The following is a 27,793-nucleotide window of genomic DNA, read 5'->3' as shown; positions in this document are numbered from 1 at the left end:
CTGCCTGCATCTTACACCATGCCACTATGTGTTGGACTGTCTCTGAGGCCTCCCTGCACAGTCTGCACCTTGGGTCCTGTCTAGTGTGGTAGACCCCTGCTTCTATGGATCTGGTGCTTAGTGCCTGTTCTTGTGTTGCTATGATCAGTGCCTCAGTGCTGTCTTTTAGTCCAGCCCTTTCCAGCCACTGGTAGGATTTCCCAATGTCAACCATCTCAGCTATCTGTGGATGGTACATCCCATGCAGGGACTTGTCTTGCCATGGCACTTCCTTTCCTTGAACTTCCTCCCATGTCTGCTGCTGCCTCAGGCATTCTCTCAGCAGCTCATCTTACTGATGTACTCCTGGATGCTCTGGGTTTCATCCAAGACAGTGGCTCTGACACTCACCAGATCTTGCCCACCCTTTTTCCGTCTCCTATATAGTCTCTGGGTGACTTTGGGTGGAAACCTCCATACATGGTGAGGAGCTTCTAGTTCTTCACATTGGCAGCTTCCATGTCCTCCTTTGGCCAGCTCACTATACCGGCAGGGTATCTGATGACTGGCAAGAAGACATGTTGATGGCGTGGATCTTGTTCTTCCCATTGAGCTGGCTCTTCAGGACCTGTCTTATCCTTTGGTGGTACTTGGATGTTGCTGTCTTCCTTGCCTCCTCATTATGGTTCCCATGTGACTGTGGCCCACTGATAGTTACAAAGCAAAATGGAGCCCCTGACCACAAAAAAATCACCTGGCCCTGAACTGGCAGTATATATGGGACTTCGACAGGAGCAATCTGTCTGAGTAGGAAGAACTGAAATTTCAGTAGTAGATCCTTTTAAAATTCCAGAGCTATATGAAACAACCAATGATTGAAAGAAACCAATAATTTTATGTATTTAACATTTAAAATGGGTGAGAATAAGAAACCTGTACATTTTAAAATTTAAGTAGTGTAAGAGAAAGCAAAATTGATACCTATTTAAGGGTTTCTGACTGGTATGGAGGTTTGAAGAAATCCTAGTGATCTCATGTGCCTCATGATGTCATAGTGCCATTGACATGATGTACATTAGGTGATCTGCCTCAATTATGTCATGATGCAAAAGGATGTCATTTACATCATTTTTGTAATGATGTAAGAAAGTATTTGATATCACTTGCCCCCTCCACAGTTGCCCATACCAGGGGTGACTGTGGGTGGGGGGGCAGAATAGCAGATATGTCCACATGATTGAAGCTCTGCCCCTTTCTCTTTCTGTTGACATTGCCTACATGTACAATGGGGCAGGGCTTTGATCATGCAAAGTCATGCCTGTCATCTTGGCTCCTTGCTCTCCTTGCAGATGGCCCTGGTCCTGCCCAGCGTACTGACCATACTAACAACACTTATTGTTGTTAAACAGGATATGTGTGACTAGTAGAGAGATAAGACTATTCTCATGGTTCATATAAAAATGAATCTAAATGGTACTCTTGCTCTCTCAAAAACCCTTCCAGCTAACTCTGACTCGTGTGGAAAAGACTGAACATTACAGCTGCCAGTGCAGGAGCAAGAAATGGCATGAGAGTCCAGCAAGATTACAGACGCTCTGCTGCTCATATACATTGCTACTATTTCCAATAGGGCAACAGGTTGATTTATTATAAATGTTGGGGTGGGGGTGGAATCTTTTGGCAGCTGATTAAATCAAAGCCAGTGGTAAGCAATTCTGTAATTCAATAATGCTTTTGAAAAGGTGGTAAATAAACATATCAGAGGTGATGCTCTGATTTATTTAATGCTGACGTTGTCTGGCAATGAATGCATTTGTGCAGAAGTATGGCAGAGTAAACTAAAATGTGCTAATTAATGGCTTGTGGGAGTAGTAGTGAATTCATAAGTAAGAATAATAATTTAGGGAAAAGACAGTGCTTGTATCACAGTACACGTGATGAGGCATCTATAAGGAGGAAATTAACAGACAGAATTATTGAAGTTTGGGTGGTAGGAGACCACCAAACCTAGGCTGCATCTTTCTGACTTTCTAAACATAAGGGATGGGTTTAAAAAAAAAAGAAGAAGAAGAAGGAAAAGACAGAAGAAGAAAAGTAAGTCATACACACAAACGTGGAGAGAGGATCTCATTTTGTAATTAAAAGCCAGGAACTTAAAAGTGGAAAGGACTCAGTTTGCACTGATTGTAAACATATCCAGACTTAGAGTAAACTTAATCAAAGCTATAAGGCATGCTTTTAGTCAAGATTAAGATACCCCTTTGATTTCAGCATGTCTTCTTCAGTAAGTCTGACTAGATCCAATGCATAAACTAGGCTGGATTGGCTCCAAGGCCCACCTCCCAGCATCCTGTGTCTTATAGTAGCCAACCAGAAGATTCTACAAACTGAGCATTTCAACAACTAGGCAATACCACACCATTTGATTTTACTGGATTTTTTATCGAACAAAGCACCCAACAAGTTGCTTTGGTGAGCAGACCATCTCTTCATTGCTTTTTGCCAGGCCTTCACTGCACTTTAAGACAGCCTCTAGTTGGTTTCAGAGATGATCAGTAAGACTCCACTCAGAAATCTGTTCATCATTGCTTGGGTCAGCTCTTGAATGAAGACATAAAGGCAGCAATGTATTTGAACATAAATGGAACTTACTCATTTTTATGCACTCAACTCTAGGTATCTTTTGAATTGTATAAATCAAGTGTATTGGGAGCAAGTGTTAAAAAAACAGACTATGACTGGTTTCTAAATTAAAACAATAACAGCAAAGCACTATTATTCCTACAGTTAAGGATTCCAGGGCAATGTATATAAAGATCTGAATCTCATAAACCAGCAGTTTCATTATTTTTAAACCTAACTTTATAATGTTGATTCAACTGTTTGGAATGTACAAAAAAATTAAAATAAAAGATTACTCTGGATCAAGCAATTTATTTAGCTGCACTATTATTTTTTCAAGAAAAAATGAATACTATGAAACCAGTGATACTAGGTAATGCCACTGATTCCAATGGTTTTTCTGACTGATTGACAGGAAGTATTTTTTATTGTCTTCCTCCTGTATTTCTGGAGGTTTGCAAGGATGCCTTTTCATGTAAAGTGTTTTGATCTACCTTTAGCTATGTTTTTATATCTTTAATTCTGAAGGCAGGTAAGGATCCTGCAGAGTGCATGTTATCTTCAAATTTCTTTATTAAATGTAGATGCTAAAGTGTTGACAGAGACTTTAGCTCAAAGACTCTAAATTATATTACTTCTGAGAGTTTATCATGCACATTTTGATTTTATAAAAGGATCCCAGGTATTGGATAGCATCAGATTACTAGTGGATATACTTAGCATACTATCAGATTAACTGGATTTGGAAGCGGCTGTTTTGTTAGATGTGGAGAAAGTCTTTGACAGGCTACAGTTAAAATTTTTGGAGCACGCTCCGATTAAATGCAGTTTTCATACAATGTTGTTGATTGGATTAAAATGTGATATAACTCATTAGCTAAGTTATCATAAATGGATTTGTTTCTTCAGCCATTAGGATGTTACACAGAATTTGTCCACTTTCTCCTCTTTTATTTAATCTGACCTTGGCACCGCTAGACAGTCAAAAGATATTTGAGGTAACAAGGTGGCTGGAATCCTTGCTATTGATTTAACAAAAGATTACTTTCCATGTTTACTGCATCTCAGAGGATGCGTAGTAAGGATTGGAGTTTGTATGTTTGACATGTAACATGTCAAAGGGGGTATCAATTTACATGTTTTGGGCTTGTTCTATGGTGGCACCATTTTGGTTTCACATTTGAAAGGTGGTGGGGAAAACAAATAAAGGAAAAGAAATACGATGTGAATGGAATGTTAAATTATTTTCCAGTAATTTGTGGTCAAAGAAAAAATGTTGGATTTGTCATGGATGGGCTGCATAAGGTCGTTTATTCCATCAAAAAGATTCTAGTTCACTTGACTTGACAACCTCATGGGAAGACATGAGTTGACTTATGACCCAAGTTTTTGTTTTATATATTTATTTCAATGTGTATTTTTTTCTTTTATTCTTCATTCTTTCTGATCCTTTATTTTCGTTTGTGTCATTTATGTTCTGCTAATTTTTGTAGCTGGTTTTGGTTTTGTTTCGTTTTTCCCACAGGTTTTAAAAAGCAGTATTTTTTTTTAGAGGGTAAATCCCGAGAGTATTTTCCACAGCCCTAGATCACAGTTCTCCGCAAACCCCAGGGATGAGGGTCCCATGGGAGGGTAGGGGGCGTGCAAGGAGGCCGTAGAAACAAGCAGCGACCAGCCTCTTCCTCCTACCGTCCAGGCCGTTCCTGGTCCAAGCGCAGCAGCAGCCCGGCTGCCCACTCCGGCTGCAGGCGAGTGTCTGTCCCTTTAACTATCCCCTGCTGCCGGGAAGACACGCATGCGCAGGGACCGTTCGATTCCTGCCACCGGGAGGGGGGCAGGGGAGACCCAGCGAAGCTACCCCGGGCGCTTAAGCCCGCGCAGCGCCAAGCCCGCTTTCTTGCGCTCAGGCCCGAGGCGCCGCCTGGAGAATTTCAAGGCGGCGGCCCCGGCGCAGCTGCAGCGGCTTTTCTGGTCGCCGGCATCCGCAGCTGCCCGGCAGCCGGCTGCTCTTCGCAGAAGCGGCGAGGGGAGCTGCAGCCGCTACCTCCTCGGCGCGGCCCGACCTTTGTCCGTCCGGCTCGCCCGCGCAGCTGCTGGGGTTGCCTGGGAAGAAGGAACCCCGCGGGGTTCCCCGTATTTCCAGGGCGGCGGCGGCGGCAGTCCTGGCTCTCGGCCCCCTCCCTTCCCCGGTGGCAGCGCATTGTGACCCGCGCTGAGTTCACCTGCCTTGCAGCGGGCGGGCTTTGGCTGCAGGAAAAGACTCCCCCCTCCCCGCCCAGAAACCCGGAGCAAGGCGCCTCCTTCACTCCCGCGCCCCCTCCCCGCCCGCCTGCGTGTAGCCCGCTGCTTCATCTTTTGTCTGCCTCTCTTCTCTCCGTGTCGGGCTGGGTGGGAGGTCGCCTTTCCTCCAGCTCCTTTAGCATCGCCCTCTCGCTCTTGGGATGGTTTCCCGGACCTGGTGGCGGCCAGCTAATGATGTCCAGCTAGGTGAGTGAGATCTTCATTCTCAGATCATCATTTCTCTCCCCTCCTCTGCTTTCTTCGGATAACGGAACCTGGTACTGTTTTATCGCTGCAGCCTTGAGGGATAGTCACCCCCGGGGCTTGTTTTCTTTAAAAAGACCAGCAGACTCTTTCTGAGCAAAAATTCTGAAGTTCCCAAAGCAACAGCCTTGCTGCTCCCTGGCTGGAGAATTTCAAAATCCCAACATTGCTGTTGCACTTTTATTCTCTGTGAATGAACCCCACCCTTTTGTCTGTCTGTCTTAAAGGGCCTCTACTCTCTAACTACTATGTCTTCAGCAGCAGCATTTCTGTCTCAAACAATCTGAAGAGGCCCAAAGGTTTTGTGGTCTGAAGAACAGAAGGTCAGATTGATAGATGCTGGGATGTCAGTTTGCAAAGTGGATGGCAGTGGTGGTGGCGTGGCTGTTCTGCGGAGGTCCCAGGCCAGGGAAGGGGTGGCCCAGCGAGAAGAAGAGCAAGAAGAAGATGGAGACGAAGATCTCCGAGATGGAGGAGTCCCTTTCTTTGTGAACCGTGGAGGGCTTCCCATCAATGAGGCCACCTGGGAAAGAATGTGGAAGCATGTGGCCAAGATCCACCCTGAGGGAGAATTAGTAGCTCTGAGGATCCGGGGAGCCACTGATCTACCCAAGGTGAGAAGACTCAGAAAAAGAATGTTGGAGGAAACTGCTTCATTGACATCAGTCAATGAATGGAAATAGGAAAAAGCATTAACCGGAAACCAATGCCAGGGCTTTTCTAATTTGAATCTGATGATGAAAGGATGTGAATCACAGATAAAAGTTGCAAGTATGGGGATCCATCTGTATCTTCACATAAACATACATATAATTTATCTGTTCAACTCATAAAGATCCCACTAAGTTAAGCTTGGTTCCTGCTGACTAAGAGAGCATATCCATGTAGATTAATTGACACAAATATGGAAGTGTTTACCATTACCTTTTTCCAAAATATTTTTGACTACCCTATCTCGCCTATTGCCTTGGGATTTCCTGCTGGTTTTCCATCTGTGCTAACTAGAATCAACTAACCCTGCTTAGCTTATTTTCAAGATCATCTAAGCTAGGCTCATTAACTAATAAATGAAACAAAGAATAGGCAGATTGTCCATTTCTATTAAAGCAATCAGTTAACATTTTTAGACACAGTTCAACAGAATACAGTATGTTTGAAGTGCATTTATTTGCAATGTTTGTATGCCGGTGACTCCATATGAACTCCCAACCCTTTACAAGAGTACACAGTTGGGCAGTGGCTTCTATAACAAGCTACAATGACATAAAAATGACACATCTAGACATCGTTATGCAGAGGTGCAACTTAGCATTTATGTCATGATGCCTAACATAAGGATGTAAGTCATCATGATTTCATGAGGCACATATCATTGGTTCTTCCCACTTCTGCCTCCTGCAAACATCTCATTTGGGAATACTTCCTCTTTTGATGGGGGTGTGCCCATATTGTCTTTAGCAGTGATCTGCCTGGGGTATGCAAGGGTCTGAGTTGACTTAAGTTTATTCATACTGCCCTGCATTGAACAATTTTTCTTTATTCTGATACTTGTGCTGGGAAAAAAACTGAGTTGAATTCACATGACCATTCACAGCTAGCTAAATGCCTAGTGTATTAAGAATTATATCCCCAAGAGTTGTATGAAATAGCATAACTAGCTTCAAGAATCTGAGGCTAAGAAAGAAACAGCTTTGAGGAAAGCAACTTAGAAAAAAACATTTTTCATACTTCTAACACTGGACTGAAAAAAATATTTTTACTGTAGGGTAGATTATAGTTGTAAGGTGTGTTAACATTATTCTTGATCACTTAGAACCTGTGTTTGGGGGATACTTAAATGTTATCAGGTTATGCTAGATATGTTTTGAGTCAATAATATGTGGATCATTGCAATTTTGTAGACAGCTTCCTACTGCTTCTGGAAAGCGTCACTGTTGTCTTTCAAGTCTGGGAGAGATGATCTAAACTTGCTAAGCTACAGCCACACAGATATAGACTAAAGGAGGCTTTTACTGCAGTGTAATTGTATGATGTGAACCGATCTGAATTCCAAATAGGAACTAAGAGCCTGTATTACTGTGTTGTGGGAAAAATGAATGTACCAACTGCCAAGGCTAAGAAGAACAAATGCATAGGAAAGGCTAAGAACACTTGAGTTATTTCCACCAAATCTTATAGTGTAGCCTTCTGAACTTTGCCCTTTGGCTGTGCTTCCTGATAATTTTGGGAATCCCAGACCCTATTTATACATGTTGAGGTCAGGGTATCAGGAGGAGAAGACTGTTTAGTATATGATTCAAGCTTTATTTTCTTGAAAGTGCATGAAATGCTATTGTGCGTCTATATTTGAAAAATGTTTCTTGTGTGGTTGGTATATAGTTATAGCTCAGTGGGTGTGGATGGCAGGTTCTTCCATAAATGCAAAGAATGGGGTGAATATTCACTGCCGTATTTTTTTCTTTCCCCTTATACATGGTACTTATGTGATTTCCAGTATGGTTTATATTAAATGCTGAGTTAACCTTCTTAGGAACTTTAAGAAATCATAGTGGTATAAACCAATAGCTTGGATAATTGAAGCAGATCTTTCTTCTGTCTGATGAGCAGTAATGCCAGATGACTAGGTTAAATGGGTAAAGACAAGTAGCACTTTGGAAAAGGCAGATGAAAAATAGCATTACTAAAACTGGAAATAGAGTGCAATCCACTTAACATAGATTGTGTCAACTCTTCATAGTTGCCTTACACTGGAAAAAAATGTGATCAGCAAGGAACTTTTTTGAAAATGCAACCATGTGATAACCTGTGTAGTCATGACAATGATAGCAGAAATTGAGAACAGACTGTTGAAATAACCAGTACAAATCTATCTGCCAGTCTTCCTCTGTGCAGTTACATTTTGAGTTATGCTTTCTTAAACAGAATGGAAGAAAACTGTTTATATTCAACTAATAGAGACGTCTCATACGAGATATTGGACTATGAAACAGTCTGGATTTGAAGGGGAAAAGGTGATGGTACAAGCACACATGTGACACTTGCCCATGTGCACTCCAGATCACTTATTCCCTTTTGAATTCAAATAACTGTGCAGCCCTACAAGTTGTATTTTCATTCAAATAACTGTTCTTAAATATATGCTTAGCTACAGGCCAGTCTTCTGGGTCAACACTCTATCTCCTCAAATGACTTAAGCATGAGATTGTAGTGCCATTGCTAAGTTGGCTAACCCAACAAGCTTCATGAAGTTGCTGGGAGTCGGATGCCGTATAAAGTTTATATTATTATTATTATTATTATTATTATTATTATTATTATTATTATTATTATTATTATTATTAGGCTCCATGAGGTGAGTTGCCATTGGGCAAATGCAGAAGGTGGGCAGACTTGTGTTATTAACTTAAGCAGGTTTCCCAGGTCCACTAAAGCCAGTGCCAGCCTCACCATGTGGTAATTGACTTGGTAGCCATTTTCCTGCCACACAGCAGTGCCCAAATGAGCTGCTTGCTGCAGAAAGGGTGATCACATGCCTCCCCACCTCCAGTGCTACTCTGTATTATCTCTTGTTCATCTTGGACAGATGGATAGTCTCCAGAAAGGTTGTAGAGAATACAAAAAGACTCATTTGTGCTAACAGGAAGATGTGTTGGAATGAACAGAGCTGCGTTTCAGAGTTAGTACTGGAATACAGTCTGTTTCTTCTGTTGCTTCAGGCCATGTTGCAGAGTCTGAAAAGCAGCTCCTAAATTTGGTTTATTTTATTCCTGTGCATTATCACCAAGCTTTGTCTTTCCTTGATGTCTTCAGAGGTAATACTATCTGTACTGTCTGAATGCCTAGAACATGGCAGACTCTCCAGATCTTCACATTTCCAAAGTCTAGGAAGGAATAATCCTTGTTCTGCAGACATTTGCATCTGGATAAGTTCCAGCCCCAAACTCTGAGTCAAATATGGGTGTCTGGCAGATCTAGTGACTCAGTACCAGGAATTCACATATAGATTTCTAACTGTAGTTTTGTCAGCATTACAAGAGATAAGTGGGAGTGTTTGAAAATTAACAGTATACTCAGTCTGCTGCCTTTAGGGAGGCCTGTGCACTAGAGCAATGCTGCAGCTTGATTATGTGACATCAACCTGCCACTGCATAGATAGACCTTCACCAGATTATCTGTCCCAATCTGGATCTTTAGGTGTCCCAACAGTACCCCTATCACTGCTGTCATTGAATCCATCCACCTTGCTGCTAGTTATCCTTTTCTCTCCTTTCACCTTTCCAAGCTTATGGTCTTCTCAAGGAAGCTGGGTCTTTGCATAGTGTGTCCAAAGTATGATAATCTGAGCCTGATCATTTGTGCCTCAAATGAGAACTCTGAGTTGATTTATTCAAGTGATCCATTTGTTGTTTTCCTGGGTATCTATGGTATTTGCAAGAGTCTTCTTCAGTGCTAAAGTTCAAAAGTGACACTACTCTTTCTGTCATGCTTCTTCAAAGTCCAACTTACGCTTCCACAGAGTGTCACAGGAAAAGCCATTGCCTGCATGATTCTGCTCTTTGTAGGTATAGAAATCTAAATATATCTTCCAAGGCTTTCATTGCAACTCTATCAAGTGTTAGTATGTGGTGTATTTATTTCTTGACTTCTGATTCCTTTACCATTGATAGTCGATCCTAAAAAGCAGAAGCTACTCACTACTTCAGTGTCTTCATTGTCAATTCTAAGGCTGATTGCTGTAGCTGTTGTCATTAGTTTGGTATTCTTTATATTTAATCTTAGTCCCATTTTTTCACTGTTTTCTTTGACCTTCATGACTAGAGCTCACAGATTATTTGCATTTTTAGCTATCAGAGTACTGTCATGGGCATAGTATAAATTATTGACATTACTTCACCCAATTTGAAAACCACTTTCATCTTCCAATCCATCTTCCCTCAATATATGTTTTGCATGTAGGTTAAATAAATAAGGGGAGAATATACAGCCTTGTCTCATTCCTTTGCTGACCTAGAGCCAGTCTGTTTCACCATGTTCTGCCCAGACCATGGGTTCCTAACGTGTATAGGTTTCACATGAGGACAATGAGATGTCCTGGCATTCCCATTTTTGTAAGGAGATTTCATAGCTTGGCATGACTGACACAAATTGAAGACCTTTTTATAATCAACAAACTATGTATTGGATCATTTTTGTTTTTGTTTGGCTTTCTCAATTATCCAACATGCATCAGCAATGTCTTGTGTTCCTTGGCCTTTTCTAAAGCCAGCTTGAACATCTGGCATCTCTCTTTCCACATAGGTCTGTATTCTGTATTAAATGATCCTCAGGATTATTTTTCTAGCATGTGAAATTAAGGATATTCCAATAGCTTTCCACTTAGTAATGTCTAGAGTGCTGATCTAACTTCATCTTCTGGAACTAAAAGTCCTTATAAATAGGGAATATCTTCTAAGGGATCTTAGATGTTGTACAGAACCAGTTTACTCCTTCCATCTTTGTTTGCTGCAAAAAATATTCTAAATTGTAGTCACTCCAGTGAAGCTTTGTCTTTTTGTTGGACATTTCCCAATATTAACTATTGTAAATACAGCAATTGTCTATGGTAGCTGCTTTCAGATATGCCCATGCAGAAAATGGAAATGTGGAAATGGCATAGGAATACATAGTTGAAGGCTAGGACATTCATGGGTTACAGGCTCCTCTTGCTCCCCAGGTTCTTTATCCTACATGACACTATTTCTAAAAATGTCTTCCTTTTTTATTATTAAAAGAATCTGGCATTCTGCAAAGCACCGGCCTCTTATATAATATTATTTATAAGTATGCTTCCAGGTGCCATATAGCTTTGAAAAGACATTCTTTAAAAATTGGTGGCCAGTGTTTTGTTTGAAAATAGGACTTCCTGATGCCTCCCCTCCCCAAAGGGGTGGGGGAAAGAACAGTGGAACAATAGAAATCATCTTGGGAGAGCTATAACAGGTGGCAGAAAGCAACTTCACCAGCTTGGCTTCTGGTGAAAAAGAGTTTAATAATTGACCACATTTGTATCCATTACATGGTCTCAGTTTTCCAAATGTGCTGGTTCTGTCCTAATATCTCCAGTCACACATTCCTTGCTCCCACACTTTCCAGTTTGCATGCCAAGGTCTAGAAGGGCATTGAATGGACTCATATTCATTGGAATGTGAATAGAATTCTCTTGTTATCAAGGAGGCTGATTTAACAGGGTTTCCAGTTTTATGGGCAGGAGACTCCAGTTGCATTAAATAAGTGTTTTCTCTAACATCACCAAGAGAATTGCATGGAACCAGGCTTGACTCAAGGGCATCTTTACATTTTTAACCATGAAATGAAAAAGCACACAAACACACACCCCAGATCTCCTGGTGAGGAAGACCAATACAATAGAATCACATATTCCCAAATGAACTTTATGTACATTTAATGTCATTCAAGTATAATACCTGAAAAGACAAGTGTAACCACCTTATCCCCTGCAAGTTTCCTTTTCTTTGTTTAGTTATTAAATGGTTACGCTTGGAATCTTCAGATGTACAGACTGTCCAATGGTGGGCCAACTCTCATAATTTTGTGTCTCATGATTTTGAAAATTGCTTTCAGGATTCTAGCAGCTGTGGAATGCAGAACATCTTTACTGTATTGCTAACATTGCTGTGTAGCTATAACCAGTGTGACCTAGTAGTCTACACTCTCTTTAAAGGAAAATAATAGCCTGCTTTTTTGGTAGAAGAAACTGTAGCAGGGCACTGTCCCAAGAAAGTATTATTGTAGCATCTCAATTAGCTTGGAGGTAAGAGGAACAAGTTATTGTCTTTCATTCTGCCTTCTCTTTCTCTTAAGGGACAGAACTGGAATCCTTGATACAGTGGAAATCTTAACCTAGTCTGGGCTCAAGGCCCAGGTCTGTGTATAGTGAATTCCTCATCACTCTAATTGCTTACACGAGAAGCTAGTTACAGTAGAGGACCTGCATGCTTTAAGCGATTTCCATTACATTGTGTAGGTCTACATATGCCCTATGCTAAAGCAGATGGGGAGAAGCAGAGAAAGGAGCAGCTAAAAAGAGTTGTTAGTCTAAGTGCAACCAAGATGCCCTTCTCTAAATACCTTCTGCAAAGAGGGTTGTAACAATGCTAACTGGGAGTTATGGCCAGTTCTACCATTAGGCAGAGGTGAGTGGCTGTCTCAGGCAGCCGATTTTGGGTGATAGGAAAAAAAACTCAGCAGCTTGTTTCTCACCAATTGACTATTGTATATTTTTCCTGCCTGGAAGTTGGAGGTGCTTGAGAGATTTTCTGCTTCAAATGCTAAAATAACTTGGCTGTGGGATATTGGAAGAAGGCAACTTAAGAAATAAAATGTCTTGGGCTGCTGGGAGAGGCTCTTCACTGTTTCTTATCAGAACTGAAGAGTATTTTCCCATTCATCAGGAATCCCCTAATGTACTCTGTTCTGAAGAATGGACACATATCTCAATATCACTTTCTCTCATGTTCAGATGTTTCAAAACTTTCCATCTTGTTTTATAACATAATTCACAAATTACATTAAATGTTGGTAAAAAAATGAACCATGCAAAATTCTCACCTTCCTACTTGTTTATTGTTAAAATATCACAGTTATCCTTAGCTTGACATAGTCCTGATGAGTTTAATGACAACTCCCACAATTCCAAGGCCTCTAAGAATTAATGAAGTTGCAATATAGCACTTCTAGAATGTATTGTTCTGATTTAAAGGATAGAGAAAAGGGCATATAGGAGAAAAGTTTTTATCATCATTAGTTTTTTTCTCTTAACTAACTAGTTGTTATCATTAGACCTTTTTCTTAACCTACTCCAGTTAATCCTTACTTAACAACCACAGTTGGGACCGGCAACTTGGTCGCTAAGTGGAAAATCATGTGACCGCGAAGGGCTTACAACCTTACTTCCCTTTCAGTCATTAAGCAAAGTGCCATGGTCACTAAGCGAAAAATCACTCGACCACAACTTATGATTTTACTTCTACCTTCTCTATTAACTCTGCTGTCCACAAGCCAGTTGCAAAGCACGCAAATGATGATCACATGACTGCAGAACACTGCAACGGCCATAAATGTGCGCCAGTTACAAAGGGCACAAATGGCAATCTTATGACCACTGCAACAGTTGTAAATGCAAGGATTGGTCACAAAGTTGTTTTTTTTACACCATCATAACTTCAAACAGTTGCTGCACGAGGCAGTCAGTAAGTGAGGACTACCTGTAATAGGCACGAGGTAGGCAATCCTGTGGCAATCCTAATATTAATGAATGACACCTTCCAGTAGCCCCAGAAAGTATAATTATGATGAGGGAAGCTGGGAGTTGCAATTGACTTGCCTCTGGAGTGCTACAGGTTGCCAACCTTTGCACTAGAGAATAAATGGAATCTCATCTTTGGTTTGATGATCATGAATCTCACCTTCTCCCTCCCCTTCTTATGTACAGATTCCCATACCAAGTGTGCCTACGCTACAGCCATCCACTCTCATCCCTGAGCGCCTGGAAGCTATACAGCGCTATATCAGGGAGCTTCAGTATCCTTTCAGCTATATCTGAATCCCCAAGAAATGAAAAGGGAAGCAAGGCAACTTCCTTGCTTGACCACAAAAGAAAATAACTGACTTGTTAACATTTCAGCTCTGCTGGGAAATGAATATTTCTCTCTCTCTCTCTCTCTTTAAGGAAGCTGTTCTTTGTTAGAGCCAGTGGCCTTGCTGCCTTATTCATTTCCTTTAACTTGTTCCCTTGGCATTCCATCATCATTGTTGTGAGCAAGCCAGAGTTAACTTGTTTCAAACTTTGCTTTGCCTGCATCAGAAATACAGCATTCAAACGGCATTTGACTTGATGCCTTTCCCAATGCATGGAGGGAAACCAGGGATTGTAGAAAGGATTTTGAGTGCTTAGAGTGCACATTGCTGCAGCTGGACTCACTGGCACTCATAGCAGTATTTTGGAGGGGGGGGGGGAGAGAGAGAGAGTGTAGAAGTGGGGGAGAATTTTGTGGGGATCATTATTGATGAAAGAAAAGCCAAATTTTCTTGCTGCATGCACTGCATTCCCTCTAACTTGCTATTATATATTTTTTTTAATTCACATCCTGTCATTATTTTTCTAATAACGTGCTTATGATTCCTCCTTCCCCATCCTCCAGCAGCTCTTCCAACCCATGCAGCCCTTAACTTCTTCTTCCCAGGTACAATCACACCGGGACACAGTTCTTTGAAATCAAGAAGAGCAGGCCTTTGACTGGGTAAGTGTTGTCTTTCTAGGCCTTATTTTGAGAATTGTTCTTTTTCTGACCCCAATACTAATACAAGAGCACACCTTTCTTCCAGTTGCAGAGGGTCCATGAAACAGCAGCAGCAAAAATGTTATATAATCTGGTAAAGAAACAGCTTGCACTTCATAATTACTTGCTGGATTTATAGGTCTTCTGTCTCTTTCAGTGCAGTTCAGTATTTCTGAACTCCTGCAACATCGCCATAATTAGTGTCTAGCTGATGTAATAAATACGGATGGAGGTGCTTATTATTCCTGATTGCAGTGGCACTCATGTAGTTGAATTTTCTGCAAGCCTCCATTACACGCTACATTTGGGTCTCTTGACCTGAGGCATCTAATGATAGAGATTAAACACACAATGTTATATGATTATACTCAAATTATTCTAAATATATACCAAGGCTGTAATCTGGTTTGGAAGACGATTTTTTACTGAATGGTGAATTCAGTATTGGTAGTGAAAGATAAGTGTGACATGAAGAGGAACTGACTGTCATGGGTACTTTTCTGTTCTTGTATGATTAAACAGTTATTTCCCATCGTGCTTTCCTTCTCTCCGAGCTATTCTCTACCTATATATTATATGACAAAAGCCTTTAAAATATTAGTTTTCTTGTTCTTCCTTTGACTTGTCCCACAGGCTGATGGATCTGGCCAAAGAAATGACAAAGGAAGCCCTGCCAATCAAGTGTTTGGAGGCTGTGATCCTAGGAATGTATCCTTTTATTTTAGAAGATTAAATGGGAGTGCATAGTTTTCAAACATAATGCCTTAACATTAATGTGCTTATGCTTTGATGCAGACTTCCCCAACATGGGTGTCTTCAAGATGTGTGGTCTTCAGCTTCCAGTATTCTCAGCAATGGTCATGGTGCCTGGGAAATGAAGTCTGCACATCTAGAAAACCCCAAGGTTAGAGAGGTTACAGGTTCTGTGAAGCCTGTAATATCATAAATATGCAAACTATCCAAATAAGCATTGTTTAATTTTCTTCTTGCTTTAGACAAGAAGCATATATAGAGAATGGGGAAGCTCTCATTCTCTAATTAGGAATACTTTTAGTTGAGTGACAGATTTCTTTTTTCTTGTACTAATAATCTAGGAGTCACATCTTGTTTTGAGAGAATTATGTCTTATTCCCCAGTATTTCTTGTGATTATAGGTTTTCCCTTGATTTTGTTGTAACATTGAATTATTGACTGTGAATACAGTTGAAACAAGATTTTCATTGCACTGCATATTTGAATTAGTGTCAGAATCTTGTTCGGTGGGCTGTATTATAAAATTTTGAATTGAGTCCTTGGGGTTCTCTGAGCTTGGTTGTTTTCTTGCAGATGTTTCATTACCTGGCTAGGTAACATCTTCAGTGCTAGCCCCGGCTAGGTAACATCTTCAGTCCTAGCACTGAAGATGTCACCAAGCCAGGTAACAAAACGTTTGCAAAAAAACAACCAAGCTCTGTCTTTATGATGCTAGATGATTTGTCCAAGCCCATAATCTCAATGATTAATATAAAGAAGTGTTGCATTGTAATCCCTGCTTTTTTCTTTTTGCACTCCAATTTGCGACTGGGGAGAGGCAAAGAGGGAAATTAGAAATATGTGGTTCTGTGCAATGTTGCTGGATAGAAGTAATACATTGTCTTCAGTCTTCAGTTATTAAAGGCGATATACTAGGGCTATGTTCTGGGAAGAGGAAATAAATATTAATATAAATATGAACATTTGCTACTAGATTAGTTAGGGTCAAGTTTGCTATTAATTTTATATACAAACCACTCTTCCTAAACAAAGGAATGGCAACTATTGCCTGAGTTTATAGTTTATAAATATAAACTTTTGTAGCCCATACTCATAGCTCCTGTGTTCCTTCCATTTTGTAAACTGGCAAGCCAATCAAGAAGTCATCAATTAATCTAAGGTTCATTACTTTTCTTTGTCATACCACCTATTTCCTGAATATTTCATCATTAACAGTTACCTCACCAACAACATGCCAACACTGGACCGCTTCCCCATCAGTTTCAAAACCTACTTCTCAGGGAACTACTTCCACCATATTGTGCTGGGAGTGAACGTTGGGGGCCGCTATGGAGCACTTGGCATAAGTCGACGCGAGGATCTCATGTACAAAGCTCCCACTTTCCGCACATTGAGTGAGCTTATCTTTGACTATGAGGAGGCGTATCGGTGCTGCTGGCATACCCTCAAAAAGGTGAAGCTTGGCCAGTGTGTGTCCCATGATCCACACAGTGTGGAGCAAATTGAATGGAAGCATTCCATCTTAGACGTGGAGAAGCTGAGCCGTGAAGACTTCCGCAAGGAGCTTGAAAAACATTCCCGTGACATGAGACTAAAGGTAAGGGGATGGAGGAAAAGAAGTTATCTTACCTCTGTACTGTTTGTTTAATCTACACCTGTAAAGTATGGGTGAGTGCCCTTTCAGTGCCTAGAACTGCTCTTAAATTACAGGTAGTCCCTGGGTTAAGAACCCCTGGTTTAAGGATGACCCATAGTTAAGAATGGAGCGTACTGTAGCAAAATTCGGGTTAAATACAGAGTGATTTGAGTTAATTACACAATATTACTTATACAGTATATAATAATACTGTTCCGACCTACATACAAATTCGACTTAAAGACAGACCTTAGGAACGAAATTTGTTCTTACACTGGGGACTACCTGTATTTTGGAACCATACTCATTGGGTTGATTATTTAGAACAGGTGGAACAATGTCATATACACATGAGTCTTTTCTTGGGGTTTGGGGGAATGTTATTTCTTTTATAACAGTTAAGCCTGTTTTGGACTTATACTGTAATTTTTGTGTGGTTCACATCTTGAAATAGAGAGGAGCCATTTCATCCATTTTTGGCAATCATAGTTGGAGGGACTCTGGTACCTACAAAAATATTGCTGGGGGAGGGGGGCGCTGTGTGTAGCCTTTGTCAGAGTCGCGCCTTGATACTTCAGGTTGCTCACCCCTATCTTAGTTAAATATTACTCAGTTGAATTTCTCATATTTGCATGCTTGAAGGTGAAATATGCTACAGAAAATACCAATTTTTACCACTGGGAAGGAAGGAATAATTGTTTGATCTTTCTTAAGGCCAAGTCTTGGATGTGCTCATTTGGCAAATATTGCCTTCCTATCAGCATGATATTAACAGCAACTTACTCTTTCTGTAGATATATGTAGCTGAGTTTTTATATACAAAATGTTGGTAAAGTGCTTTGAACATTACCTGAACAGTGCTAAACATATTGTAAGCTCCTTCCTAATTTTTGCATCAAGAGAGATTCCTAACGGTATGAACTTTCTCTTTCCCCTAGATCAGCAAAGGAACTGGGCCACCATCACCCACCAAGGATAGGAAAAAGGATGTATCATCCCCACAGCGTAGCCAATCCAGTCCACATCGTCGTAACAGCCGGACAGAAAGGCGGTAAGCCTGAAATGTTTTGCTCTGCCTTTATGTAGTTTTTTGTTTCCTTCTTGTTTTTGCTATAATTTAAGTGCACATACAACGTTTTTGTCCTATGTGAGTAGAGACAAAAGTGTATATATTGTGTCAATATATACACTTTGCACCTACATTTTTCCTCTGTTTTTAAGTAACCTATTTGGTTGTTGCTCCCAATAATGTTTTGAAATTAAATGATTGATTGATTAATCACTCATGGATTTTTGAGAATAACCATTATCTGAAATTCCGCTCCTTTTCAATGGAGCAGTATTTTGCATATTTATATGGAATTATGATCTTTGCTGAGTGGGACCGTTCCCAAACAAGGGTGTTTTTAGAATTGTGGGTTAGAAAAGATATCTGTTAGTCATGGATATCTTTGGAAAGCATTGCACAAACTCCTCCCTTCAATGAATAGTCATCACAGAAAAACAGTGGATGCCATCTGCAAGAAATTACCTTCAGCCAATGCATTCCGGTATTGTAGACTCATTGTCATAATGAAAGCTCATTAATAGAAAGAAACAGGCATTGCTTCCTGTCTCCTCCTGATGCCTCCACTGAAGCAAGAAAACCTCTTGCTTCCTGAGTTACTGTATGACTCATAGACGGAGAGGAGGTATTGATGCTGACTAAAGCCTGGTGTTTCTGCCAAGTCAAGGCTCTCAGAACTCTGCTTGAATTATGTCCAAAATGGATCCTTAAAGAATGTGTGGGGTGACTACTTAGCTAAGTTCCTCAGATACTGTTAACAAATTAAGATATTGAAATAGTTCAGACTTTTTCTTGTGAGAAGGTGCAGACTCTTTTCATTTGTTATTTGCTTTTTTTCTCTCCCTTGCATAGACCATCTGGAGAGAAGAAACCTACAGAGCCCAAAGCCATGCCCGATCTTAATGGTTACCAAATCAGAGTATAAAGATCTTCCCATTTGTGAACCATTTGGTGGAGAGCATTTGGACCAATGTTACCTATGAGATGTGCAGTGTGGGAGGGGACTCAGAGGGTACGAAATGCATATTTTCCAAGGTATTTCTTTACTCTGGGTTGTATCCTGTGGAATAGAGGATATCCATTTCTCTGAATTATATCAGGAACTGTTTCTAAATGCACCAACTAAACAAAAGAAATTAAATAGCAGATCTTCCACCAATTATTCAGTGTTCTACATATTGGCAAGGAAAGATACATTTTGCAAAGTAACAGTAAAAGCCCTTTCCATGCTGTTTCTCAGCCCACACAGAACTGGAATGCTTTTGACTTCAAAAAGCCCCATGATAGGCTACATGTCTCCTCTCTGCTTTTGAAGGAATCAAATTAGGAGGTCTCAGGAGAGAGACGGGGGCTAGAAGCAAAAAATACTGACTCCTATGGAAGAATTTCTTAATTTGTATTTTCTGAGAATTTTAATATTTTTAATAACTTGGGGAGTGGGGGAAAGCATACCAGATTGTTGCATATGCTCTAAAATCACCAATGTGATCCTTGTGTTTTTGTTTCAAATAATGGATTGCCTGGAATGAAAACCCACATCATGCAACTCCCGCTGCAAACTGGCCGGTTGGATCTTCAAGACATACATTTTGTAAATAGGAGGCAGTTTAGGAACTGCCTGTGTTTTGGAGCATGGATGTCAGATGAATGTGATAGCTTAATTGGCTTGTCATGACAGTACTCCATTGTGATGGATTCTAGAGATTAATTGGAGACTAGGTTTCCATTTTCCTCACTTTCTGGTGCTATTCTAGAATTGATTGTTGTTAGAGTATTAGAACCTTTCAGATGGCAGCAGAACAGCCCCAATCTGACACTCTCCATATGTGTGGGAATTGCAGTCTCACCATTTGGAGGGTGTCTTGTTGAGAGCAGGCTGCTGGGTAAGCATATCTCCCATTTCTTGGAAAAGAGTGTCCTACTCTTTTATAGTAACATGACCCTTGCTCTTTCTCCCTGTCAAGATGTGAATTCATTCTTGCTGTATGAAATAGCATACTGAGGATTCCTAGAGTGTGTCAAGTAACTTCTTGTAGCAGTGTATTTAGATATTAACACAGGGGGATCAGATCCTGGAATACGTCTTTCTGTGCTCTCTTTTCTTATTCTTTTTTTCCTCCCTTCTTGACTTGTGCAAAGTGGGTAGAAACCCAGACTTTTTCTGTGGAACAAGTATTTTGTTGCCTTTTCTTAATCCTATATTTTGATGGTGAATTTGCACTACTTTACTGGTGCATCTTTTTCTTTTGGATGTTTTGTTAATTAAGTATGGCTGCTAATATTGGCAGGAGCCAAACTTAGTTACTTTATGAACCTGCTCCACAGTTCAGTCCAAATCCCTTTGTCACTGAACTGGAAGATGGGAGAAAGGTTGGTAGGGCTTTAGATGCATGAATGGAACACTCTGTAGTGGTCATTGTCAAAAAGTTGTATGGGCACCCAAAAAGCAGAATAAACTGGACATTTAATATTTATTAAGTTCTGTGAAAAAGAATGTGATGGGCCTCTTAGACAACAGTTACAGTGGTACCTTGGGTCACGAACTTAATTCGTTCCGCGACTCTGGTCGCAACCCGAATTGGTCGCGACCCGAATCAAATTTTCCCATAAGGTTCAATGTAAATACGGTTAATCCATTCTGACCCCTACGAATTTGGTCGCCAACCGATTTTGGTCGCCAACTGAATCAAATTTTCCCATAAAGTTCAATGTAAATATGGTTAATCCATTCTGAACCATATGTATTTTTTTTTTAAACCACAAAAATATGAAACAAAGTACAGTACAGTACAGTATGAAGAGAGAGAACGCTAACCTTGCTTGAGGCGACTTCTGGCGTGGAGGACAGGAAGGCGGGTGGGGAGGCGGTTATTGTTTGGAGGGAGAGTCCCCCTCCCTACAGGAAGCCACGACCACGTGTCATGGCAGGGAAAATGGCCGCGGGTCATGTTCATCACCCGATCCGGCATTCGCGAATGGAGGCAAAATTTTGCGAACGGAGCTGTTCATGAACCAAATTGTTCGTGAACAGAAGTGTTCGTGACCCGAGGTACCACTGTATTTGAAAAACCTCTAAGGAATCTGATGTTAAGTCTTCACTTACCACAATTTATTAGCTCAGTGTCTCATACACTGTACATTTTGTACTTGCAAATCACTGAAAGAAGTCATGATGAACAGTATAAGGAGAAGAGCCCAGAGAGACCTTAAAATACTTGACCCACTCTATTCTCCTGTTCAGGATGTAGCTTTCCTATAATTGAAAGAAACTCAGTAGACTTTTGTCACACTTCAGTTATTGTTCCCTACCACCTTTATCACAATTATATATTATCTTTCAGGGTTTTTTAAAAAATTATTGTCTTGTAGCAGAATAGACCTGCTATGAATTAAATACTTAAGATTCTGATGTGCCTTGCATGTGTCTACCTATAGACGCAGGGAGCATTTCTGGTGAATAGTATTGCATTTTGTATATATTGAGAGGGGAAAAGAAAGGTATGATATGGGCTTAAAAAAGGACAGAGCTACAATATATTAGATAATTTAGAGGCAGTGATAAGGAAGCACGCATGAAATATTCCCACAGTCTTTTTGAACTATTGGGTACATGTGAAATTTTGAAATAATGCTATGTGTGATCTCAAAAAATGGCTACCATTGTAGGATTTGCTAATTCATAACATGGCTACAATAGTGGATATGGCCAGCCATAAAATGCCTATTTACTAGAAAACAGCCTGGGAAGATACTCCCTTCCATTTCCTCTGGCCCTCCCAGATTGCTTCATATCCTAGTTTACTGTTGACTTTTTTTTCTGGTAAAAGAGGCACACTTTCAGAAAAACTGTAGCCTCCTATCATTTTTATTTGTGAAGTATGCTTATAGGGTTGTGTGGGATCCAGTGGCCCTCTTGGAAATAAAGTTGTTGTTGGCCATTGACTTTGCAGCAGGCCAGCTTTTGATATATTTGTTTTAATTAAGACTAGATGGAAGTATCCTGTCAGCTCCACCATGTAGACCAGGTCAGGCAATCAACTCCACAGGAAGGCTAAAACTACTTTTCTTGAGATTGCCTATAATTACAGAATCTTGCAAGTCTCCTTGTGCTGTACCTTCTTCCCATTCTTATACTCCTGTGAATTAGGGAGGTGTCTGCCTCAGCCATTTCCAAATATCTTCTATTTGTTGTGGACTTAAGATACGTTTCACCCCTTGCTGCTTTGGGAACAAAGCTTGCATATCTCTGTCAAGGCCATCTTCCTTACTCTCTACATATCCTTGTACACACTGATCCTCACAGGCACCACTTGGTGATCTTAGTCACGTGTTGCATTATACTACAGAATGTATACAAGCATTCCTGCCCCAGTACAAGCAGGTCACAAACAAAAGATGCATTTGGAAAATCGTTGCCTGTATCTTTTCATCTTTATAAAAGCAAGGGAGAAAACATATAATTGGATAATATTTATCTTTAATATTTTATTGTGGTTTGTTTTTACACCGAGTCTAGTTTCTAGGTAATAAATGATGGATTCTAATGAAATTGAACTGTGTATTAATCCATTAACAGTTGCCTGTGCAAAATGCTTAAGCATCCTCCTTTTTAAAAGTCTGCCTGCTCTCATCTGAGTTGTATTCACCTTGTACTTTGTCACCATTATTTATATATTTCTTAGCTGTTACGCCCCCTTTAAAATAAATGGACGACAGCAGGGAAAGCCTTGATACAGTGGTGACTGAGATCAACTCTAAGCCTGATTTATCCAAAAAGTTGAGCCAAAGTCCAAGATGAAATGGAAAGAAAGCATTAAATCTTTGGCATCCATCACTTGGCTGAGACCTTGTATGAAATGATAGCTGCCATTAGTTCTCTCGGAAGAAAGGCTCCATTCTGAAGCACTCTAAATTTTTGTTTTTTTGTTGTAGATAGTAATAAGAAGGTGAAAGTAAATAAAACATACAACTAAACTTAAATTCTTTTACCAGTCTGTGACTGGATATGTGTTCCTGGGCTGGCTCTGAGAGAGAAGAATTTAGTTGAGAAATTTAAAGGATTCAAAGCAGAGCTACAAATTTCGATGAGATTTGGTGGATAACTGCATAAACTTAGTGTAACACAAAAGGGCAGCAGAGAAATAATTGAAAGAATAATGGGAGTGAAGAATGGCAGTTGCTTACGTTCTCCCCTGCAGAAAAGGAAATTATGGAGTGAAGTTGAGGAAACCTTTCTCAGTGAAATAGAATTCATGAACAAAATAAGGAGCTCAGTGAGTTTATGCAATCTCCTTCCCTTAAAAGCATTCACACAAGCGCTGGCTTCACCCTTCATGCTCTCCATAACAGTCTTGTGATGCTTTGCAAATGGCCTTGCTGCTTTTCATGGTGAGGGGAAAAACCAACTGGCTGCCATGCAGCCGCCAGAGCAGCCAGGAAAGATGGATGTAGGCAATAAAGTACCCTGGCTTCAAGGAGAGGAGGACGTTGAGCGGGGGGCGGGGGAGGATTCCAATCAGTGGGAAGCTGGCTTCTCTGCAACTTGAGGCAAAGCTTCTGGAACAACAGCTAGCTTGGCTTGTAAAACCATGCCACCCCACAGCATGATGGATACAAAGAGGCAAGGCACTAATTTCAGATCAGAGCAGTGCGTGCACATAGAAGAGCCTCAAGAGTGCTTTAGGCTGAGAAGTCCTGAGTCTCTAGCTGATGGTCTCCAGTGCCTATCAGCCACAGTCAGCATGGCTAGTGGTTGGGAATTATTTACCTTTCTAGTGCTCTTTAGAGTGAAGAGACTAGGAAGTTAGGGACTGGTAGAGTCATTCTACATGATAAATCTCTCTCCAGTGAGTTAGGACCTGATGTGGCAGGACCTAACATTGACTTCAGTCAGTTCACTGGCCAGAAAATCTAGGTTCATCCAGAAAATCCAGTTTTGAGCATTAGGAGTTTTAGAGATGATAAAACAGGACATCATTTTCTGAGGACACTATGACAGTGAAAAATTTGTCTGAATAATGTTTTCCCTTCTGGTTTGTCTCGCAGCCTCAGTGATTCTAGGTACTTCCCTGCAGTCTCTTAGTCTTTGGGAGCTCCTGGTGAATACTAAGTCAAATAACAGGAAAAGGTTCTTTATCTCAGCTTAAATTCTAAAAGAACTTGCTGAGCTTGCTTGTATTACGGCAGACCTGAAGAGAAGGGATGGAAGTCAACTTTTCACAGATGCGTCCACCAAGGAGTCATTCAGTATGTGGGCTAAGGTTTATAGAATCCACTTATTTTCTTCTAACAGGGAGACTGTAGAATGCATGAACAGATGTTGAAGGCCATTTGGGATGGGTGAGGGTTCAAAAGCTGAAACTTAATCTAGACAAGGCAAGATGAGAGGCTGCTGTGGGGGTAAAGAAGCTGGCCAATCTGGTTAGATGATTATATTTACTGTTAGATGAGGCTGCTTTTCCAGACAGGTTCAAATGAGCACTTTGGAAACTGGAGCTAAGTGGGCAACCTAAGGTGGCTTCTATGGCTGGGAATAATTTTTATGAGACTAAGATGCTATGCCAGTTGTGACACTTTGTGAAGAAATCCAATCTTAACTTCAGTTCATGTGTTAGTGACATTTAGAACAACTACTGTATTTAGAGTTGCCTTTGTACATTGAAAACATGCAGATTATGGCCATTCAGCTGTCCTGGGAGTTGATTGGTTAACAGTGCATTTGTCAGTACATTTCTGAGACCAAGTTTAGGTCCGAATTTAACCATTAAAGCCTTAAATGGTTTGGCCTCAAATTACTTGAAAGACTGCCTACATCCATACCAACTTGCCAACACTGTCAGTTCATCCACATAAGGTCAGGGCCTTTACAGGAGTGGCCCCAGCCTTTGCAGTGAGCTTCCATCAGGGAACCATCAGGCCCTTTCATTGCATGTATTCAAGATAGCGCTGAAAATAATTTATTTTGGTGGCTTTCACTCAATTTGGGGCCTGCTGATTAACCTGTAATCAGTAGTATTTTAATTATGTTTGTGCAGTAGATATGTAGCTTGTATGCCATCTTGAAAGGGCTTTGCCCTGTTAAAATAATGTTAAATGTTTTCAAGAGTAGATGGAGGACTAAAGTTCACTACTTCAGCTCAGAGACACATTGTTCTACGTCTTATGTTGGGGGCTCCTTTTGCCTGACAAACAATAGACCTGTCTCACAAAGCTGGCAACAGTGATGGACTAAGCATCTTCAATTCATGTTCCATCCATGCAAGTAAGCAGAACTAAGCTACAACCAAAGTATCTTTAATAGCTATGACTAAACATGTAAAAGTGTGAGTGTGATGGTAAGGGGATTAGAGATAGTTGCATTTTATTATCGCAGGTGGCTTCCCATAAAGCACTAAGTAGTAAAGATTAAAAGAATCTAAGTTGTAGCAGCCTTATAGTGATTAGAGTGGTGCTGAGCATATCCATGCATGTCTCATACAAAACGCTTTGCATTTATAAATGAGCTTACTAAGGGAAATGTTGCCTACCCTTGTCCTGGACAGTACGCAGTGACATGGTGTATTCCTCCCCACACTTTCAGCCCAAAGATGCAGCTTGAAGACTGGTGCTGGGGTGAATCAAACGTTTTGACTTATTCCATTAAGGCTTGATCATGTGAAACTCTAGGTATGTCACTGATACACTCCATTTAGCTGTGTGAATTTGTGTGCTTATTTGGAATCATCAGTTGTGGAAGTGATGAAAGCAACAATACAGTGTTATGAGAAAAAATACAAACCTGAGGAGGGACTCACTGGAGAGACATTTCAAAACTTCTCCTTAAGGCTTGAATGGAAAGGAAGGAGCTGTGTATACTGTAGCAGGGCTGAACCAAAAAATTCAGAGCAGTCCATGGGAAATGCTACAACCGAATAATGTTACTATAGTGTTCTCTTCTCACGTGCACTGGTATTTTTAATTTATGCATTACTGCTGCTACCCAGACCCAGCATATGAAGAGTATTTAAATTGGTTTGCACAATACTTGTCAGTATTAGATCTGTTTTAGATCACATAACAACTATATTTGGTGAAAACCTTAGCTGAAACTCTGCAATTTTGTGATTGGTTGATTATATGTCTGTGCGTTGTGATATCCATTTGCAGTGTTTATGCAGTGGATAGTGTACATAAGCATCTCTGTGTCCTTGTTCTTTAGCCTCCAGTCAGCCTGTTACTTCTGTATCAAGAATTAATGGACAGACACATTGACAGAATCTAACGTGGTCACCTGCTAATTCTATGTTGGCTTAAAGCCCTGGTCCCGTCTCTCTCTTGAAAGCAGTTTTTGCATATGTGTTTTGACATGTCCATGTTTTTGCAATGGGGGAATTGCTTTTGAAGAACAACAATCCAGAACTTCTCAGAGGCTGGTGAATGCAAGAGAAAATGTACAATTGTGATTATATATACCAATACTGAGTTCTTATTAAGGAACCCCTAGTCACTGAAGACGTCCCTAGAACAGAGTTCAAACCGGCTTCTTGTTAAGGAGGTATTGCACGTAAAATAAATCAGCAGTTAGCTTTAGGGCTCTGTGCAGAATTATAGTTTTATCTTAAAAATGTGTGCAAGGAATTTCCAGCTCAGTTCTTTTGTCACAGACTGCTGGTCCTACCCTGTTAATTGGCCAGAAAGTGAGCTTAGCTAGGGTCCGTAGGGAAATCTAAATGAAGCATGATCTCAGCAACAGATGTCTTATTATCCACAAACCACTCTCTTGGCATGACATGCTAACCACCTGCCTCAAACAATTGTGATTGCCTGTAGTTTAGAGATCCTCTAATTTTGTCAGAAACAAGATGGTTCCAAGGGAAATGAGGGCATTGCTTTGAGACAATCAGTATTTATCACATTTTAGCAGTTTATTTTGTTTTCAGGTCTGTTGCCATGACAGCAAAGTACAGTTTTGTTTCTTTATGGATTATGTTATGTATCTTCTGTGAACTAGTACCACCTCATAGATCTGTGCTCTTCCACCACTGGTACTGAACCTGCATAGATTTAGTTCTTGTTACTCTTCAATTTTGTATTTCTTATCCCAATTCTTGTTCAGAATTAAAAATAAAGTTTGTTTCTTCACATTTTTTAACCTTGTGAGTGATAAAACAATTGTTTATTGATGCTGTTATTAATGATTAAGACTTCTTCCTCCCCAAATAAAAAAAGAGTATGTTTGGGTGCATCGTTACAGCAGGCTTCTGGGACTGGCCTGTTCAGGAACAGTGCATATCTGTAATACCCACTGCAACCATCAATACTACAACGATTATTCTACACTGCTAAAACTGCAATGAGTTGTTTTTAAGCAGAGAAAGGCTATTAGCAATATTCCAAGACAGAATTACTTCCAGTAAAGCATACATCCTATTAGCTTTCTAGCATGCTATAAATGACAACACTTAAGATTGAGAATGTCAGTTACACTCAAGATTAGTACAGAACTTTATGAAGAGAGGAAAGATTTGATGCATTACTGTATTAAAGTTTCCACAACTGAAATGTATTGAGAATTTACATTTGTCAGATTATGGCTCTTCCATCATTATATCCAAGAAGTTTCCTAGTTCTTCACACTCTTTTCATAAAACCTTTCCTCTCACTAGATTTTTTTTTTCAAGTGACCAACACTCATCTTAAAAAGTCTTAAAGAAATTAAGTCTTAAACAAGTTAATGAAATTAAGACAAAGGCCTAGATATAATGATCTAACTTTCCCACATTCATTTAAGGTGACATGGTTCCTGGAACACCACAGGCCCCTACTCATTGGCAATTGTTTTATGCCTTGTTTACAAACTAATAACATGGATGTGGC

General features: G+C 40.3%; 1 protein-coding gene across 2 annotated transcripts; it reads left to right on the top strand.

Annotated features, from left to right (window-relative positions):
• Window positions 1–4,441: 4,441 nt before the first annotated feature.
• On the top strand, window positions 4,442–27,068 carry VASH1 (vasohibin 1). Of its 2 annotated transcripts, none has more exons than XM_007438866.3 (8): window positions 4,442–5,088; window positions 5,404–5,759; window positions 13,637–13,725; window positions 14,388–14,444; window positions 15,117–15,191; window positions 16,452–16,833; window positions 17,811–17,923; window positions 18,791–27,068. In XM_007438866.3, the coding sequence occupies exons 2-8, from the start codon at window positions 5,490–5,492 to the stop codon at window positions 18,861–18,863; spliced, it is 1,059 nt and encodes a 352-aa protein (XP_007438928.1). In that variant the 5' UTR covers window positions 4,442–5,088; window positions 5,404–5,489; the 3' UTR covers window positions 18,864–27,068. The 2 variants fall into 2 exon arrangements, with proteins under 2 accessions (XP_007438928.1, XP_025029355.1); XM_025173587.2 differs by having other exon boundaries at window positions 5,373–5,759.
• Window positions 27,069–27,793: the final 725 nt, after the last annotated feature.

The sequence above is a fragment of the Python bivittatus genome, unplaced genomic scaffold (genome assembly GCF_059951505.1).
Source record: "Python bivittatus isolate LINGU-HERP-01145 unplaced genomic scaffold, Pbiv_v1 ctg000480_np1212, whole genome shotgun sequence".
Taxonomy (NCBI): Eukaryota; Metazoa; Chordata; class Lepidosauria; order Squamata; family Pythonidae; genus Python; species Python bivittatus.
This window is presented reverse-complemented; position numbering and strand designations above follow the sequence as displayed.